This window comes from Oncorhynchus tshawytscha, linkage group LG02, assembly GCF_018296145.1.
Source record: "Oncorhynchus tshawytscha isolate Ot180627B linkage group LG02, Otsh_v2.0, whole genome shotgun sequence".
Taxonomy (NCBI): Eukaryota; Metazoa; Chordata; class Actinopteri; order Salmoniformes; family Salmonidae; genus Oncorhynchus; species Oncorhynchus tshawytscha.
The window spans coordinates 22173135-22193047 of NC_056430.1; the positions used below are offsets into that span (position 1 = coordinate 22173135).

Sequence of the window (19913 nt, forward strand, 5' to 3'; positions counted from 1 at the left end):
CAGATATAACAAACTGACCCTAGCCCCCCGACACATAACTACTGCAGCATAAATACTGGAGGCTGAGACAGGAGGGGTCAGGAGACACTGTGGCCCCATCCGAGGACACCCCCGGACAGGGCCAAACAGGAAGGATATAACCCCACCCACTTTGCCAAAGCACAGCCCCCACACCACTAGAGGGATATCTTCAACCACCAACTTACCATCCTGAGACAAGGCTGAGTATAGCCCACAAAGATCTCCGCCATGGCACAACCCAAGGGGGGGGCGCCAACCCAGACAGGATGATCACATCAGTGACTCAACCCACTCAGGTGACGCACCCCTCCCAGGGACGGTATGAGAGAGCCCCAGTAAGCCAGTGACTCAGCCCCTGTAATAGGGTTAGAGGCAGAGAATCCCAGTGGAAAGAGGGGAACCGGCCAGGCAGAGACAGCAAGGGCGATTCGTTGCTCCAGAGCCTTTCCGTTCACCTTCCCACTCCTGGGCCAGACTACACTCAATCATATGACCCACTGAAGAGATGAGTCTTCAGTAAAGACTTAAAGGTTGAGACCGAGTTTGCGTCTCTGACATGGGTAGGCAGACCATTCCATAAAAATGGAGCTCTATAGGAGAAAGCCCTGCCTCCAGCTGTTTGCTTAGAAATTCTAGGGACAATTAGGAGGCCTGCGTCTTGTGACCGTAGCATACGTGTAGGTATGTACGGCAGGACCAAATCAGAGAGATAGGTAGGAGAAAGCCCATGTAATGCTTTGTAGGTTAGCAGTAAAACCTTGAAATCAGCCCTTGCTTTGACAGGAAGCCAGTGTAGGGAGGCTAGCACTGGAGTAATATGATAATTTTTTGGGGTTCTAGTCAGGATTCTAGCAGCCGTATTTAGCACTAACTGAAGTTCATTTCGTGCTTTATCCGGGTAGCCGGAAAGTAGAGCATTGCAGTAGTCTAACCTAGAAGTGACAAAAGCATGGATTAATTTTTCTGCATCATTTTTGGACAGGAAGTTTCTGATTTTTGCAATGTTACGTAGATGGAAAAAAGCTGTCCTTGAAATGGTCTTGATATGTTCTTCAAAAGAGAGATCAGGGTCCAGAGTAACGCCGAGGTCCTTCACCGTTTTATTTGAGACGACTGTACAACCATTAAGATTAATTGTCACTTCAGCGATTTTTGCAATTCGTTCCAGTCACAGGCAGCAGAGAACTGGAACGAAAGGCGGCCAAATGAAGTGTTGGCTTTAGGGATGATCAGTGAGATACACCTGCTGGAGCGCGTGCTACGGGTGGGTGTTGCCATTGTGACCAGTGAACTGAGATAAGGCGGAGCTTTACCTAGCATGGACTTGTAGATAACCTGGAGCCAGTGGGTCTGGCGACGAATATGTAGCGAGGGCCAGCCGACTAGAGCATACAGGTCGCAGTGGTGGGTGGTATAAGGTGCTTTAGTAACAAAACGGATGGCACTGTGATAAACTGCATCCAGTTTGCTTAGTAGAGTATTGGAAGCTATTTTGTAGATGACATCGCCGAAGTCGAGGATCGGTAGGATAGTCAGTTTTACTAGGGTAAGTTTGGCGGCGTGAGTGAAGGAGGCTTTGTTGCGGAATAGAAAGCCGACTCTAGATTTGATTTTAGATTGGAGATGTTTGATATGAGTCTGGAAGGAGAGTTTACAGTCTAGCCAGACACCTAGGTACTTATAGATGTCCACATATTCCAGGTCGAAACCATCCAGGGTGGTGATGCTAGTCGGGCGTGCGGGTGCAGGCAGCGAACGGTTGAAAAGCATGCATTTGGTTTTTACTAGCGTTTAAGAGCAGTTGGAGGCCACGGAAGGAGTGTTGTATGGCATTGAAGCTCGTTTGGAGGTTAAATAGCACAGTGTCCAAGGACGGGCCGGAAGTATACAGAATGGTGTCGTCTGCGTAGAGGTGGATCAGGGAATCGCCCGCAGCAAGAGCAACATCATTGATATATACAGAGAAAAGAGTCGGCCCGAGAATTGAACCCTGTGGCACCCCCATAGGGACTGCCAGAGGACCGGACAGCATGCCCTCCGATTTGACACACTGAACTCTGTCTGCAAAGTAGTTTGTGAACCAGGCAAGGCAGTCATTAGAAAAACAGAGTCTACTGAGTCTGCCGATAAGAATGCGGTAATTGACAGTCGAAAGCCTTGGCAAGGTCGATGAAGACGGCTGCACAGTACTGTCTTTTATCGATGGCGGTTATGATATCGTTTAGTACCTTGAGCGTGGCTGAGGTGCACCCGTGACCGGCTCGGAAACCAGATTGCACAGAGGAGAAGGTACGGTGGGATTCGAGATGGTCAGTGACCTGTTTGTTGACTTGGCTTTCGAAGACCTTAGATAGGCAGGGCAGGATGGATATAGGTCTGTAACAGTTTGGGTCCAGGGTGTCTCCCCCTTTGAAGGGGGGGATGACTGCGGCAGCTTTCCAATCCTTGGGGATCTCAGACGATATGAAAGAGAGGTTGAACAGGCTGGTAATAGGTGTTGCGACAATGGCGGCGGATAGTTTCAGAAATAGAGGGTTCAGATTGTCAAGCCCAGCTGATTTGTACGGGTCCAGGTTTTGCAGCGCTTTCAGAACATCTGCGGAGCTGTTGGCCAAGGTTGGAGTAGCCAGGAGGAAGGCATGGCCAGCCGTTGAGAAATGCTTGTTGAAGTTTTCGATAATCATGGATTTATCGGTGGTGACCGTGTTACCTAGCCTCAGTGCAGTGGGCAGGTGGGAGGAGGTGCTCTTGTTCTCCATGGACTTTACAGTGTCCCAGAACCTTTTGGAGTTAGAGATACAGGATGCAAATTTCTGCCGGAAGAAGATGGCCTTTGCTTTCCTGACTGACTGCGTGTATTGGTTCCTGACTTCGCTGAATATTTGCATATCTCGGGGACTATTTGATGCTATTGCAGTCCGCTACAGGATGTTTTTGTGCTGGTCGAAGGCAGTCAGGTCTGGAGTGAACCAAGGGCTAGATCTGTTCTTGGTTCTGCATTTTCTGAATGGAGCATGCTTATCTAAAATGGTGAGGAAGTTACTTTTAAAGAATGACCAGGCATCCTCAACTGACGGGATGAGGTTAATATCCTTCCAGGATACCCGGGCCAGGTCGATTAGAAAGGCCTGCTCACAGAAGTGTTTTAGGGAGCGTTTGACAGTGATGAGGGGTGGTCGTTTGACTGCGGATCCGTAGTGGATACAGGCAATGAGGCAGTGATCGCTGAGATCCTGGTTGAAGACAGCGGAGGTGTATTTGGAGGGCCAGTTGGTCAGGATGACGTCTATGAGGGTGCCCTTGTTTACAGATTTAGGGTTGTACCTGGTGGGTTCCTTGATGATTTGTGTGAGATTGAGGGCATCTAGCTTAGATTGTAGGACTGCCGGGGTGTTAAGCATATCCCAGTTTAGCTCACCTAACAGGACAAACTCTGAAGCTAGATGGGGGGCGATCAATTCACAGATGGTGTCCAGGGCACAGCTGGGAGCTGAGGGGGGTCGGTAGCAGGCGGCAACAGTGAGAGACTTATTTCTGGAGAGAGTCATTTTTTAAATTAGTAGTTCGAACTGTTTGGGTATGGACCTGGAAAGTATGACATTACTTTGCAGGCTATCTCTGTAGTAGACTGCAACTCCTCCCCCTTTGGCAGTTCTATCTTGACGGAAAATGTTATAGTTGGGTATGGAAATCTCCACATTTTTGGTGGCCTTCCTGAGCCAGGATTCAGACACGGCAAGGACATCAGGGTTAGCAGAGTGTGCTAAAGCAGTGAGTAAAACAAACTTAGGGAGGAGGCTTCTGATGTTGACATGCATGAAACCAAGGCTTTTTCGATAACAGAAGTCAACAAATGAGGGTGCCTGGGGACATGCAGGGCCTGGGTTTACCTCCACATCACCCGCTGAACAGAGGAGGAGTAGTATGAGGGTGCGGCTAAAGGCTATCAAAACTGGTCGCCTAGAGCGTTGGGGACAAGAATAAAAGGAGCAGATTTCTGAGCATGGTAGAATATATTCAGGGCATAATGCGCAGACAGGGGTATGGTGGGGTGCGGGTACAGCGGAGGTAAGCCCAGGCACTGGGTGATGATAAGAGAGGTTGTATCTCTGGACATGCTGGTTGTAATGGGTGAGGTCACCGCATGTGTGGGAGGTGGTCCATTGTAAACTAAAACAATGATAAACCAACCTGAACAACAGTATACAAGGCATATTGACATTTGAGAGAGACATACAGCGAGGCATACAGTAATCGCAGGTGTTGATTACCTTGCTAGCTGAGCCTGAGCCAGTCACTGACTTATATGAAAGAAAGGGAAGCTAACCAACCAGCTAGTGCAACACTAAATGCAATTCTCCTTCTATAAGCAAGCTAGCTAGTTACTGTAAAATGCACTGATGCTTCTATACGCAAGCTAGTGTAACGGATGTGAAACGGCTAGCTAGTCAGCGGTGGTGCGCGCTAAATAGCGTTTCAATCGGTGACGTCACTTGCTCTGAGACCTTGAAGTAGTGGTCCCCCTTGCTCTGCAAGGGTTGTGGCTTTTGTGGAGCAATGGGTAGCGATGCTTCGTGGGAGACTGTTGTTGATATGTGCAGAGGGTCCCTGGTTCGCGCCCGGGTATGGGCGAAGGGACGGTCTAAAGTTATACTGTTACACTAGCTAGTTACCTTGCTATTTTAGTAACATTATTTTATCTCAATGAATGATTTTTAATGAAGCAGAGTCTGTACAGTATCGAGTCTGAGGCTGAGCTGTGCATTTATCTGCCCCACCCCATTGTTACAACTTAGCAATTGGTGCTTTGGAAACATGCTGAAATACAGACTGGCTGCTGGGAACATGTCTACAACTTATCAGCAAGCTGTTAAACTATCGTAAATAAGTGACAAGCTACACACTGTTTATAAGTGCAGTGCCCAAAATCTATAGCTAGCAGGAGATAAAATTCCATCCCAGTGTTTGTCAGTGAAGCTAGCAGCAGGCAGGCTACAATAAGCTAAAACCAGTTGATGAAAACACTGGGGACTGATATACTTGCACATGGCTGTTCGATAAAGGATTTAGGGTTTGTGAGTCTATGGTCTCACCCCTTGCTCCCTCCCCCTCTCAGATGCTACCTGACCCTGACAGGGGCACTGCACCTGAAGTTCGGAGGGGCCCCTGCGGGTCCTGCAGGAACAGGGAAGACAGAGACCACTAAAGACTTGGGGAAAGCCCTGGCTATCCAGACTGTAGTCTTCAACTGCTCGGATCAGCTGGACTTCATCGCCATGGGCAAGTTCCTCAAGGGACTGGCCAGGTTAGTCCTTATATAAAACACCAAACTGGTATAAATATAAATTGTATGTGCTACAAAAGAACACAAGCCTTATTCTAAAATTAATTCAATTGTATTTTTTTCCTCATCAATCTACACACAAGACCCCATAATGACAAAGCAATTTTTAGCACATTTATTAAAAACAAAACACTGAAATATTACATTTCCATAAATATTCAGACCCTTTACTCAGTACATTGTTGAAGCACCTTTGGCAGCGATTACAGCCTTGAGTCTTCTTGGGTATAACGCTACCGTCTTGGCACCTGTATTTGGGGAGTTTTTTCCCATTCTTGTCTGCAGATCCTCTCAAGCTCTGTCAGGTTGGATGGGGAGTGCAGCTTCACAGCTATTTTCACTTTTCTCCAGAGATGTTCGATTGGGTTCAAGTCCGGGCCCTGTCTGGGCCACTCAAGGACAATCATAGACTTGTCCCGAAGCCACTCATGCACTGTGTGCTTAGGGTTATTGTCCTGTGGGAAGGTGAACCTTCGCCCCAGTCTGAGGTCCTGTGCGCTCTGGAGCAGATTTCTATCGAGGATCTCTTTGTTCTTTGCTTCGTTCATCTTTCCCTTGATCCTCACCAGTCTCCCACTCCCTGCCGCTGAAAACCATCCCCACAGCATGATGCTGCCACCACCGTGCTTCACCGTACGGATGTGGCCATGTTTCTTCCAGACGTGACGTTTGGCATTCAGGCCAAAGAGTTCCATCTGGGTTTCATCAGATCAGAGAATCTTGTTTCTCATGGTCAGAGTCCTTTAGGGGCCTATTGGCAAACTGCAAGCGGACCGTCGTGCCTACTACTGAGGAGTGGCATCCATCTGGCCACTCTACCATGAAGGCCTGATTGATGGAGTGCTGCAGAGATGGTTATCTTTCTGGAAGGTTATCCCATCTCCACAGAGGAACTCTGGAGCTCTGTCAGAGTGACCATCAGATTCTTGTTCACCTCTCCGACCAAGGCCCTTCCCCCCTGATTGCACAGTTTGGCTGGACGGCCAGCTCTAGGAAGAGTCTTGATGTTTCCAAACTTCTTTCATTTAAAAATGATGGAGGCCGAGTGGCGCAGCGGTCAAAGGCACTGCATCGCAGTGCTAGAGGCATCGCTACAGATCCGTGTTCTCCCAAGTCTGTACTGGAGATGCAGCGATGGGACAAGACTTTAACTACAAATTGGGGAGAAAAAGGGTTAAAATAATAATAATGAATGAAAAATAACAAAAGAGAAAAAAACTATAATATAGAAAACAAATTGAATGATGGAGGCCACTGTGTTATTGGGAACCTTCAATGCTGTAGAAATGTTTTGGTACCCTTCCCCAGATGACTCGACACAATCCTGTCTCGGAGCTCTACGGACAGTTCCTTCGACCTCATGGCTTGGTTTTTGCTCTGACATGCACTGTCAACTGTGGGACCTTATATAGACAGGTGTGTGCCTTTCCAAATCATGTCTAATCAATTGAATTTACAGCAGGTGGACTGCAAACAATTTGTACAAACATCTCAAGGATGGATCAATGGAAACAGGATGCAGCTGAGCTCACTTTCGAGTCTCATAGCAAAGGGTCTGAATACTTATATAAATAAGGTTTCTGTTTTTTATTTTTAATACATTTGCAAAAACGTCTAAAAACCTGTTTATGCTTTGTTATTATGGGTTATTGTGTGTAGAATGATGAAGAAAAAATACAATAAATACAATCCATTTTAGAATAAGACTGTAACGGAACAAAATGTGGGAAAAAGGAAGGGGTCTGAATACTTTCCAAATGCATTGTATATCCTGTTGAATGTATTTAATTTTTTTTGTGGGGCTACTGTGATCTACTTTATCTCCTGTAGTTCTGGAGCCTGGGCATGTTTTGATGAGTTTAACCGCATTGATGTGGAGGTGCTGTCAGTGGTGGCCCAACAAATCGCCACCATCAATAAGGCCCAGCATCAGAGGGTGAACAAAAACATACACAAACACAGTCATAGACAACATGTACACAGTCAAAAGTACATACACACATGAAAATATTACAGATTTGTATGTCTGTGCGTGCGTTTGTTTGTGTGTGTTTGTGTCTCTCAGGCGGAGCGATTTGTGTTTGAGGGGCAAGAGATCCCTCTTGTTGCGTCTTGTGCTGTTTTCATCACCATGAACCCTGGTTACGCCGGCCGCACTGAACTACCAGATAACCTAAAGGTAGCTACATAAAATTGCCCAAAAACATTTAAAAGGTCACATCCCTGGCAGGGTATTGTAAAAACAAAGCACTGAGGTGTGACTGTAACACATTCTTTTTCTATCTGTTTGTCTTAAGGCTCTGTTCCGTCCTGTTGCTATGATGGTCCCTGATTATGCTATGATCGCTGAGATCTCTCTCTACTCCTTTGGCTTCAGCGATGCTAAAGTCCTCTCCAAGAAGATCACCACCACCTTCAAACTGTCCTCCGAGCAGCTCAGCTCCCAGGTGGTACCCTAGTCTACATAGAATCTTTGCTCCAGTACCCATACCCGCATCATGCCATATTGAGGGTCAAGCTTTATATACAGTGCTGTATTTCTTTGTGAAAGTTGTCGTGGAAATTATAATCAATAATGAGTAGAGACAAGGTCAGTCATCAATCAGGGTATTACTTTATTCAAAATGTATTAATAACATCAATAAATTATTGCAATAATGAAGCTGGTCAACGACATTCGTTGACAGCCCAACGAGCGGATTTGAGCCACAGCATTTTATAGCAAAGTTACATGCCCTGAATGTTCATGACAAACAACAGATGTATGGAATGGGTCACAAAGTTAGGATTTGTATGAAAGATACTAATAATTTACAGCAGACTATATCTGCTGTAAAGACTGTTCTCATTGTGTAGAAACCAGGGTCTGACTCCCAAAACAAAGTTCCTCTCATCATTATCCATACCGGAGCCATCTCCACCCTGGTACCACCCAGCACATAAACAACAATACATTCTATGGAATGCGGGTTCCGAGAGAGGACAAGACCATCATAAATCAGTTGTTAGAGTTAAATCTCAGAAGCTCCTCTCAGTTCACACAGACACAATAGAGTTCTAAGAACCCTATTTTGTTGCATAAAACAACCATTTGATGCAATAACAGTATTATTAACATAATCATGTAATTTCTCCAGATTTTTCTCAACCTAATAGAAAATTACAAGGTTTAAAACATTAATGTAGAAAACAAATAAGGCCCAACCCAACCCAACCCAACCCAACCCAAACTTATAGGGGGAAAAATCGTCCTTGCACTAGTATACTACTGTCACGACTTGCGCCAAAATCGGTCCCTCTCCTTGTTCGGGCAGCGTTCGGCGGGCGACGTCACCGGTCTTCTAGCCATCGCCGCTCCACCTTTAATTTTCCATTTGTTTTGTCTTGTTTACCTGTACACCTGGTTTACATCTCCTCATAATTACTGTGTATTTAGCCCTCTGTTCCCTCCATGTCTGTGTGGGGTATTGTTTATTGTCGAGGCACGTTCCGGCTGGTTAGCGCCAGGTTTTATGTATACCTGTGTTTTGTGGCAGCTGGTACTTTGTACTTTGTTTGTGGTACTGTGTGCTGCCTTACTTGTTTTGGGCATTTGGTGATGGTGACGCTGTTGCGTTCTGGTCTTACTATTTGCCTCAGTAAAGTACTTCGTGTTCACTCATCTCTGCTCTCCTGCGCCTGACTTCCATGCACCAGCTACACCCACCGTTGACAACTACCATTGTAAATGACCATCTGTTGGTTCATTGAGCCTTTTAACTTAACATAAAATGATCCTTCATTGGGAATGATATAAACATTCAAATATTGTTAAGAATCTAATCAGAGTACATTTTATCAGTATGATGAGTTTTAAGAACCCTATTTTGTTGCATAAAACAACCATTTGATGCAATAACAGTATTATTAACATAATCTTGTAATTTCTCCACAATAAAGTTTGACTGATGTATATGTGTGCAGGATCACTATGACTTTGGTATGAGAGCTGTGAAGACCGTGATCTCTGCTGCTGGAAACTTGAAGAGGGAGAATCAAGATATGAATGAGGTTAGAACAACACTTTATATGCCTAAATACACTGACCAGGTTATCAATAACCTGATGTAATCGGCCTGTCTCCCACCTCTAACTTCCAGGAACTGATCTGTCTACGGGCCATACGAGACGTCAACGTCCCCAAGTTCCTCCAAGATGACCTCAAGCTTTTCAACGGCATTGTGTCCGATCTCTTCCCCAAGATACGGGAGGAGCCCATCGACTACGGCACCCTGGAGAAGTCCATTCGCAATGTGTGTGCCAAGAAGAACCTCAAGGATGTGGATGGTTCGTACTCTATGGGGACACACAGCTTGTTTTTGTACTGTCTAACCTACATTATATCTGCTTATTAGTGATACTGTGCTATTGAGATTAGAATATAGGTATAAATTAGGAGGGAAATAATATATATTTTTAACATGGTTTAATTTCCCATGTGTAAATGCAGGATACATCACCAAGTGCATTCAGCTATATGAGACTACTGTTGTGAGGCATGGACTGATGTTGGTGGGACCGTCCGGCTCCGGAAAAACCAAGGTCTGCATTCCCCAAAGACCTCTCTTTACCAGCAGCACATAATATATGTATTTGAAGATGATTCTGGTATTACAAATGAATGTAATATATTGCCATTGGCTTGGATTGTGTGTCAGTGTTATGAGATCCTAGGGAAAGCGATGACGGCTCTGCAGGGCCAGGTCTCTGTGAGTGGTGGTGTTTATGAGGCTGTACAGACCTATGTCCTCAACCCCAAGTCCATTACCATGGGACAGCTCTACGGGGAGTTTGACCTGTTGACACATGAATGGTGAGTAATTGCTCCATGTGCCCATAACAGACCATCGCATACCATATGTAGATTTGGGCACATACAGTACATAAACACTTAAACACCTGGTACATTACAAACACACCTACAGTAGATAGCATATTGAATATCCTGAACACTCTCACACATCCATGCACACACACTCATGCCTCTTCTCCCTCTGTGTGTCTCCCTTCAGGTCGGATGGTATCCTGTCCTCTCTGATCCGTGGGGGGTCGTCCTCCATGGACGAGGAGAAGAAGTGGTACATGTTTGATGGGCCAGTGGACGCTGTGTGGATCGAGAACATGAACACTGTGCTGGATGACAATAAAAAACTCTGCCTGAGCTCTGGAGAGATCATCAAGCTCACAGACGTGAGAAACCTTTACATCTCTTCTGTCAGTTTTCCCTCTCTCATTTTGTTCCACACCTCATACCAGTTATGCACATTCAGAATACATGTGTGTATCCTCCTCCAGGTGCAGACGATGATGTTTGAGGTGCAGGACCTGGCGGTGGCGTCCCCGGCCACAGTGTCTCGTTGTGGGATGGTGTACCTAGAGCCTAGCATCCTGGGCCTCATGCCCTTCACTGAGTGCTGGCTGAGGACGGTCCCCGAACCCCTGAGGCCCTACACAGACCAGCTCAATTCCCTCTTCATCAGGTTTCTCCAGGTAACACAAAGGGCCGCTCAACAGGCATTTTACTAATGTTTATTCCACTTTACAACTGTATCATAAGTTAGTCGTTGTGAGTGTCTGGCTGTGTCAGGCCTTGTTCTGTTGGGCCTCAGGGGAAATTGAGTCTGTGTGTCTCTAGGATTCCATCACGTTTGTAAGGAAGTCTGTGAAAGAGGTAATCTTCTCCATGGACAGCAACCTCACATGCAGTCTGCTCAAACTGCTGGACTGTTTCTTCCAACCCTTCATCCATCGAGAGGTCAGTGAACACCACTCCATGCCACAAACACCCACACAATATACCCACCATCAGGAGACAAAGGGGATGAGTGATCAGCTGAGGTGATGGAGATGTTCATCTCTTGATGACTAGTCTGTCATGTACTGTGTGTTTGGCCAGGGGGAGAGGCCTCTTCTGCAGGAGAAGCTTGACCGGTTAAAGGAGCTGATTGAGCCCTGGTTCATCTTCTCTCTGGTGTGGAGTGTGGGAGCCACAGGGGACGCCCCCAGCTGCCAGCGCTTCAGTGCTTGGCTCAGGGCCAAGATGGCAGAGGAGAAGGTTGAGTTGTGTTTTCCAGAGGAAGGCCTGGTGTATGACTACCAGCTTGATGATGCAGGAATCAGCAACATGGGAGACGAAGAGGAGGAGGACAGAGGGAGGAAGGTGAGCATTTGAAAAGCAAACATTCTGGAAATACCTTTAGAAACATAAAGGGCCATACAAGTGACATACATCCTGTTGTGTAGGTGCACTGGGTCAGTTGGATGAAATCTGCCCAGAATGTGGTCATCACGCCAGAGACCAGCTACTCTGACATCATCGTACCCACACCAGACACAGTCCGCATTTCCTTCCTGATGGATATGCTGCTGTCTAACAAGAAGCCTGTAAGTGCCGCCCAATAACCACTCATAAATAGTGTATTATCAGTGTATCATTCCTGGTGAAAGCTTTTGTGAGTGTAATGGAGGAGTCTTTCTGTGAGTAGAGTTGTTCTTAGTCAGAGGCTCTGTGTTGACCAGGTGCTGTGCATTGGACCGACCGGCACAGGAAAGACCCTGACCATGTCTGACAAGCTGCTGAAGAACATGCCTGCTGAGTACATTACACACTTCCTTATGTTCTCTGCTCGCACTTCAGCCAACCAGACACAGGATTATATTGATAGCAAACTGGACAAGAGGTAAGCCTTTTACCAACATCTCTCTTTGTACTGTATGATCTGTGCTGTAATGTCTAAAGGCATTCTCATTCCTTTATATACTGACCTCTCTAACCAAAGCATGTATTTGTCAGGCGTAAGGGTGTGTTTGGGCCTCCCCTGGGGAAGTATTTTATCTTCTTCATTGATGACCTGAACATGCCCATTCTGGAGACCTATGGGGCCCAGCCCCCCATTGAGCTTCTCCGCCAGTGGATGGACCATGGAGGCTGGTATGACAGGAAGCAGATAGGTGAGGACCCTTCCTCCAAAGCTGAGTCTGCACATCTAGCTCCCATGGCTCTGTGAAGGCCACCACATTGAACTCTGCTTTGCCCTGCAGGCACTTTTAAACACCTGGTAGACATCAACTTTGCGTGCGCTATGGGACCCCCAGGAGGGGGCAGGAACCCCATAACCCAGCGTTTCACACGCCATTTTAACTTCCTCTCCTTCACTGAGATGGAGGATGCCAGCAAGAAGAAGATCTTCTCTACTATCCTGGGCAACTGGATGGGTGAGACGGCCTTACTGCCGAAAATGTATCCAACTGATGTTCATTTTGATGAAGGGTTGAGGGTGGCTAGGTATGGTTGAGGCACCAATCACATTGAGGAGGTAGTTTGTTAAGTTGCTCCAATCCTTTCTAATATATTTGTTGCTTTCTTACAGATGGAAATATAAGTAAAAAGGAACCAGGGAGTAAGTCAGAGAGGGAGACAGAGAGACAGAAGAAGGAGAGAGAGAAAGACAAGACTGACGCTCTAGAAATATGTTACCATGCATCATTATTTTAAACTCAGCAAAAAAGAAACGTCCCCTTTTCAGGACCCTGTCTTTCAAAGATAATTCGTAAAAATCCAAATAATTTCACAGATCTTCATTGTAAAGACTTTAAACACTGTTTCCCATGCTTATTCAAAGAACCATAAACAATTAATAAACATGCACCTGTGGAATGGTCGTTAAGACACTAACAGCTTACAGATAGTAGGCAATTAAGGTCACAGTTATGAAAACATAGGACTCTAAAGAGACCTTTCTACTGACTCTGAAAAACACCAAAAGAAAGATACCCCGGGTCCCTGCTCATCTGCGTGAACGTGTCTTAGACATGCTGCAAGGAGGCATGAGGAATGCAGATGTGGCCAGGTCAATAAATAGCCATGTCTGTGGCCAGGGCAATGTCACAATGTCTGTGAGACGCCTAAGACAGCACTACATGGAGACAGGACGGACAGCTGATCGTCCTCGCAGTGGCAGACCACGTGTAACAACACCTGCACAGGATCGGTACATCTGAACATCACACCTGCGGGACAGGTACAGGATGACAGGTACAGCATGACAATTGCCCGAGTTACACCAGGAACGCACAATCCCTCCATCAGTGCTCAGACTGTCCGCAATAGGCGGTAAGGCTGTTCCTCACCAGACGGTAAGGCTGTTGTAAGGTTGTCACCAGACATCACTGGTAACAACGTCGCCTATGGGCACAAACCCACCGTCTCTGGACCAGACAGGACTGGCAAAAAGTGCTCTTCACTGACGAGTCGCAGTTTTGTCTCACCAGGGGTGATGGTTGGATTCGCCTTTATCGTCGAAGGAATGGCCTTTACACCGAGGCCTGTACTCTGGAGCAGGGTCGATTTGGAGGTGGAGGGTCCGTCATGATCTGGGGCGGTGTATCACAGCGTCATCGGACTGAGCATGTTGTCATTGCAGGCAATCTCAATGTTGTGCGTTACAGGAAAGACATCCTACTCCCTCATGTGGTACCCTTCCTGCAGGCTCATCCTGACATGATCCTCCAGCATGACAATGCCACCAGCCATACTGCTCGTTCTGTGCGTGATTTCCTGCAAGACAGGAATGTCAGTGTTCAGCCATGGCCAGCAAAGAGCCCGGCTCTCAATCCCATTGATCATGTCTGAGACCTGTTAGAATCGAGGGTGAGGGCTAGGGCCATTCCCTCCAGAAATGTCCGGGAACTTGCAGGTGCTCATGGACACTTTATTCAATTTCTGTTAGTCACTAGTCTGTGGAACTGTTTCAATTTATGTCTCAGTTGTTGAATCATGTTATGTTCATACAAATATTTACACGTTAAGTTTACTGGAAATAAACGCAGTTGACAGTGAGAGGACGTTTCTTTTTTTGCTGAGTTTAGTAATTTATGTAGATTATTAATACGAGTAGATGTTGATGAAATTCTAAACTATTAAATTGTTACTGGTCTTTTACTCACACAAAAAGTAAAGTTCTCCATATGTCTTTGCTAATTTTATATCCAACCCGTCTCCCTTACCCCTCTTTTCCCTCAGGACCTGTTCCAGAGATCCAGCCTCTGAACGGGCCTCTGGTGGACGCCACTATCCGTGTCTACGCCACCATCACTTCCCAGCTCCTTCCCACACCAGCCAAATCCCACTACACATTCAATCTTAGGGACCTTTCCAAGGTCTTCCAGGGCATCCTGATGGCAGAGGCTACCAAGATAGAGGTAAATGACTGACGGCTCAAACATGAGATCATACAGTATAGAAACCCTGAAAGGCTCTTCAAACGGAGGATGTGCTGCTTGTTTTGATTCTCAGGACAAGATGCACTTGCTGCAGTTGTGGTACCATGAAAGCTGCCGGGTGTTCCAGGACCGGCTGGTGAGTGCTGAGGACCGTGACTGGTTTGATAAGCTCCTACAGGCCCGCATTGAGGAGTTTGGCTGCAGCTTTGAGGATGCTGTGCCCTGCCAGCCGGTCCTGTTTGGAGACTTCATGATCCCCGGAGCTGACAACAAAGCCTACCAGCTCATTGAGGACAGGGAGAAGGTAAGACTTCACTGCTAAACTTAAAGGGCAACTCCACCACTTTTCAACCTTGTTTTCATTATCTTCAGAACAATACCAGTGCAAACATACAATATGTGAAAACAGCACATTTCTACAAAAATATAACGTTACAAAGTTCTACCCGATGGCTTCATCAAAAGTTAAAGAATTTTAAAAACAGTGTTTTTCAAACACTATGAGATTTGCTGTGATGTGGGGAGCAAGAAAATACCCTTCCTTGGACTAGAAACTCGTTGCACTTTTTGAAAATCACTTTTTTCTTATCTTATCTTCTTAACCACAGATCATAGAATCACGCTGTTTTCACATATGTAGACACTGGTTTGGTATGGGAGATGATGAATATGAGGTTGAAAAGTGGCGGTATTACCCTTTAAAAGACTTCCATAAAAATGTTTGGTGACACTACTAGGGTAGTAATGAGATTTATGGGTGTTTTTCATCCCAATACTGTCTTGTGACTCCCACAGCTGGCCAGAGTCATGGAGGAGTACATGGATGACTACAACCAGATCAGCACCACCAAGATGAAGCTGGTGCTCTTCATGGATGCCATCCAGCATGTGTGCCGCATCAGCCGCATCCTGCGCCAGCCCCTGGGAAACGCCCTCCTCCTGGGGGTCGGGGGCAGCGGGCGCCAGTCACTCACCAAGCTGGCCACGCACATGTGAGGCTCATACCTTCTATTTTATTAAACATCTGAAAGAATGTTACTGTGATAATATGGTGTTAATATGTTGATTTACACCTCAGGTCAGACTATGAGTGTTTCCAGATTGAGCTCGCTAAGAACTACGGCCACACAGAGTGGAGGGAAGACCTCAAGAGCATCATGCTGAAGGCTGGCCTGCAGAATGTACAGATCACCTTTCTGTTTGTAGACACACAGGTGAGTACTTTTTCACAGTGTCAGCACTTACACATACCCACTTATCGACATGCCCTCTAACCCTGTGTGTTTTACCTCAGATCAAGAGCGAGTCGTTCTTGGAGGATGTGAATAACATCCTGAACTCTGGTGACGTGCCCAACCTCTATGCGGTGGACGAGCAGGAGCGCATCCTGACCGCTATGAAGCCTGTGGTGCAGGACCTAGGCCAGCAGCCCACCAAAGCCAACCTCATGACTGCCTACATAAAAAGAGTCCGCAGTAACATCCACACCGTGCTCTGCATGAGGTCAGACTCATGGCACTGTATCCATACATGTACAGTGCTTTCGGAAAGTATTCAGACCCGTCGACTTTTTCCACATTTTGTTACATTACAGCCTTATTCTATAATGAATTAGATTAAATTTTTTCCTCATCAATCTACACACAATACCATGTAATGACAACCCCCCCCCCAAAAATGGACATTTTTCTAATTTCTTACAAATAGAAAAACAAAATATCACATTTACATAAGTATTCAAACCCTTTACTCAGTACATTGTTGAAGCACCTTTTGCAGCGATTACAGCCTTGAGTCTTCTTAGGAATAACGCTACAAGCTAGGCACACCTGTATTTGGGGAGTTTTTCCCATTCTTGTCTGCAGATCCTCTCAAGCTCTGTCAGGTTGGATGGGGAATGCCGCTGCACAGCTATTTTCACGTTTCTCCAGAGATGTTCGATTGGGTTTAAGTACGGACACTGGCTGGGACACTCGAGGACATTCATAGACTTGTCCCGAAGCCACTGCTGCGTTGTCGTGGCTGTGTGCTTAGGGTTATTGTCCTGTGGGAAGGTGAACCTTTGCCCCAGTCTGAGGTCCTGTGCGCTCTGGAGCAGATTTCTATCGAGGATCTCTCTGTTCTTTGCTTCGTTCATCTTTCCCTTGATCCTGACCAGTCTCCCAGTCCCTGCCGCTGAAAAACATCCCCACAGCATGATGCTGCCACCACCGTGCTTCACCGTAAGGATGTGGCCAGGTTTCTTCCAGACGTGACGTTTGACATTCAGGCCAAAGATTTCCATCTTGGTTTCATCAGATCAGAGAATCTTGTTTCTCATGGTCAGAGTCCTTTAAGTGACTCTTGGCAAACTGCAAGCGGGTTATCGTGCCTACTACTGAGGAGTGGCATCCATCTGGCCACTTTACCATGAGGCCTGATTGATGGAGTGCTGCAGAGATGGTTATCTTTCTGGAAGGTTATCCCATCTCCACAGAGGAACTCTGGAGCTCTGTCAGAGTGACCATCGGGTTCTTGGTCACCTCCCTGACCAAGGCCCTTCTCCACCGATTGCTCAGTTTGGTCACCTCACTGACCAAGGCCCTTCTCCACCGATTGCTCACTCTTGGTGGTTCCAAACGTCTTCCGTTTAAGAATGATGGAGACCACTGTGTTCTTGGGGACCATCAATGCTGCAGTAATGCTTTGGTACCCTTCCCCAGATCTGTTCCTCGACACAATCCTGTCTCGGAGTTCTACTGACAATTCCTTCAACCTCATGGCTTGGTTTTTGCTCTGACATGCACTGTCAACTGTGGGACCTTATATAGACAAGTATGTGCCTTTCCAAATCATGTCCAATCAATTGAATTTACCACAGGTGGACTCCAATTAAGTTGTAGAAACATCTCAAGGATGATTAATGGAAACAGGATGCACCTGAGCTCAATTTTGAGTCTCATAGCAAAGGGTCTGAATATATAGGTAAATAAGGTATTTCCGTTTTTTATTTTTAAAACATTTGCAAAAATGTCTAAAAACCTGTTTATGCTTTGTCATTATGGGGTATTGTGTGTAGATTGATGTGGAATTGTATTTTATTTTATCAATTTTAGAATAAGGCTGTAACGTAACAAAATGTGGGAAAAGTCAAAGGGTCTGAATACTTTCCGAATGCACTGTATATCTGCCTATCACGCCTACACTGTCACTGTTGCACACACACACCACCATGCACACACCCACCCACTGCTTTTGCTGCTGCCATACTGTTTACTATTATTAATCCTTCTACCGGTCACTTTCTCCTAATCCCCGCCTTCATGCACAGTACCAGTCAAAAGTTTGGACACACCTACTCAGTCCAGGGTTTTTCTTTCTTTTTACTATTTTCTACTTTGTACAGTAATAGTGAAGACATTAAAAACTATGAAATAACACATATGGAATCATGTAGTAACCAAAAAAGTGTTAAACAAATAAAAATATATTTTATATTTGAGATTCTTCAAAGTAGCCACCCTTTACCTTGATGAAAGCTTTGCACACTCTTGGCATTCTCTCAACCAGGTTCATGAGGTAGTCACTTGGAATGCATTTCAATTAACATGTGTGCTTTGTTAAAAGTTAATTTGTGGAATTTCTTTATGCGTTTGAGCCAATCAGTTGTGTTGTGACAAGGTGTAAGGACTGCTCAAATATGCAAAGAGAAACGACAATCCATTATAACTTTAAGACATGAAGGTCAGTCAATACGGAAAATTCCAAGAACTTTGAAAGTTTCTTTAAGTGCAGCCATAAAAACCATCAAGCACTATGATGAAACTAGCTCTCATGAGAACCGGCACATGAAAGAAAGACCAAGAGTTACCTCTGCTGCAAAGGATAGGTTCATTAGAGTTACCAGCCTCAGAAATTGTAGCCCAAATAAATGCTTCACAGAGTTTAAGTAACAGACACATCTCAGCATCAACTGTTCAGAGGAGACTGTGTGAAACAGGCCTTCATGGTCTAATTGCTGCAAAGAAACCACTACTAAAGGACACCAATAACAAGACAACACTTTATTGGCCAAGAAAGACAAGCAATGGACATTAGACCGGTGGAAATCTGTCCTTTGGTCTGATGAGTCTAAATTTTAGAGATTTTTGGTAGGTGAACGCATAATCTCTGCATGTTGAAAGTCATGCGTCCTCCGATACACAACCCAACCTAGCCGCACTGCTTCTTAACACAGCGCGCATCCAACCCGGAAGCCAGCCGCACCAAACTTTTGACTGGTACTGTACATATCTACTTCATATTCTCCAGTATCCCTGCACATTGTACATTTTGGTACTTGCACTGACCCTGTGAATAGCTGTCACACAGCCAGGAGTGGTGGGTGCGGAGTCAAGCGCAGAGAGCAGAGTGAAGGAAAAGAGGGAAACCAAACTTTATTACGGTATCCAAAAGTAACGCCAAAAACAACAGGCGTAAACAAATATGTCCAACCCAAAACTGGGCACCAAACAGTCAGTGAACATAACACACAACCAACCTAGACTAACAGAGAACAAGCCCGCACAAAAGCAGGCGGGCCTAAAAGGCTTAAATAGTTCTGAACCAAAACTCAAACAAGAAACAGGTGCAACCAATAAGACATAACAAACAGAAAATGAAAAGGGGATCGGTGGCAGCTAGTAGACCGGCGACGATGACCACCGAGCGCCGCCCGAACAGACAGTGGAGCCACCTTCGGTGGAAGTCGTGACAATAGCTTCCTCTCTTATTTGATATTTGTCATGTTTTCTTTATTATTTATAGTTATATTTATATTAGTTATACTACTGCACTGTTGGGAAGAGCTGGCAAGGTAAGCATTTCACTGTTCTTGTGCATGTGACAAAACTTGAACTGAACTGCTCACTCACAGCATCTGAAAGGTACAGTAAAGAGATCAGCTTATGACTTGAACCTCTACTAATTTCTCTTTACCTCTCTCCACCTTCTTTTTTTTTTTTTTACCTCACCTCCATCTCTTCCCTCACTCTCCTGTCCTCACCTATCTTCTCTCCACCTCTCCGTTCCCCACCACGCCCCTCCTCCCTGCCTCTTTTCCTCCTCTCCCCATGTCTAGTCCTATAGGGGAGGTGTTCCGTGCGCGGCTCAGACAGTTCCCGTCTCTGGTGACCTGCTGCACTATAGACTGGTTCAGTGCCTGGCCAGAGGAGGCCCTCCAGTCTGTGGCTGCCTCTTTCCTCTACGAGCTGCCAGAGCTGGAAGCCAGCCCCACCGCAATGAAAGGCCTGGTGAGGAGAAACAGAGA

At 45.9% G+C, this 19913-nt stretch overlaps 1 protein-coding gene across 1 annotated transcript in view; it reads left to right on the top strand.

Annotated features, from left to right (window-relative positions):
* dnah1 (dynein, axonemal, heavy chain 1) overlaps window positions 1–19913 on the top strand; it is a 64117-nt gene that overhangs the window by 21066 nt on the left and 23138 nt on the right. Inside the window, exons 28-49 of the mRNA XM_042305073.1 lie at window positions 5138–5326; window positions 7196–7301; window positions 7431–7544; window positions 7663–7812; window positions 9329–9415; window positions 9505–9691; window positions 9855–9946; window positions 10063–10217; window positions 10417–10594; window positions 10700–10894; window positions 11040–11159; window positions 11301–11564; window positions 11648–11788; window positions 11924–12084; window positions 12198–12355; window positions 12446–12697; window positions 14313–14605; window positions 14700–14930; window positions 15422–15618; window positions 15705–15840; window positions 15921–16129; window positions 19725–19896. Of these exons, the coding sequence (XP_042161007.1) occupies window positions 5138–5326; window positions 7196–7301; window positions 7431–7544; window positions 7663–7812; window positions 9329–9415; window positions 9505–9691; window positions 9855–9946; window positions 10063–10217; window positions 10417–10594; window positions 10700–10894; window positions 11040–11159; window positions 11301–11564; window positions 11648–11788; window positions 11924–12084; window positions 12198–12355; window positions 12446–12697; window positions 14313–14605; window positions 14700–14930; window positions 15422–15618; window positions 15705–15840; window positions 15921–16129; window positions 19725–19896 (3787 nt within the window). The remainder of the gene's footprint in view (window positions 1–5137; window positions 5327–7195; window positions 7302–7430; window positions 7545–7662; window positions 7813–9328; window positions 9416–9504; window positions 9692–9854; window positions 9947–10062; window positions 10218–10416; window positions 10595–10699; window positions 10895–11039; window positions 11160–11300; window positions 11565–11647; window positions 11789–11923; window positions 12085–12197; window positions 12356–12445; window positions 12698–14312; window positions 14606–14699; window positions 14931–15421; window positions 15619–15704; window positions 15841–15920; window positions 16130–19724; window positions 19897–19913) is intronic.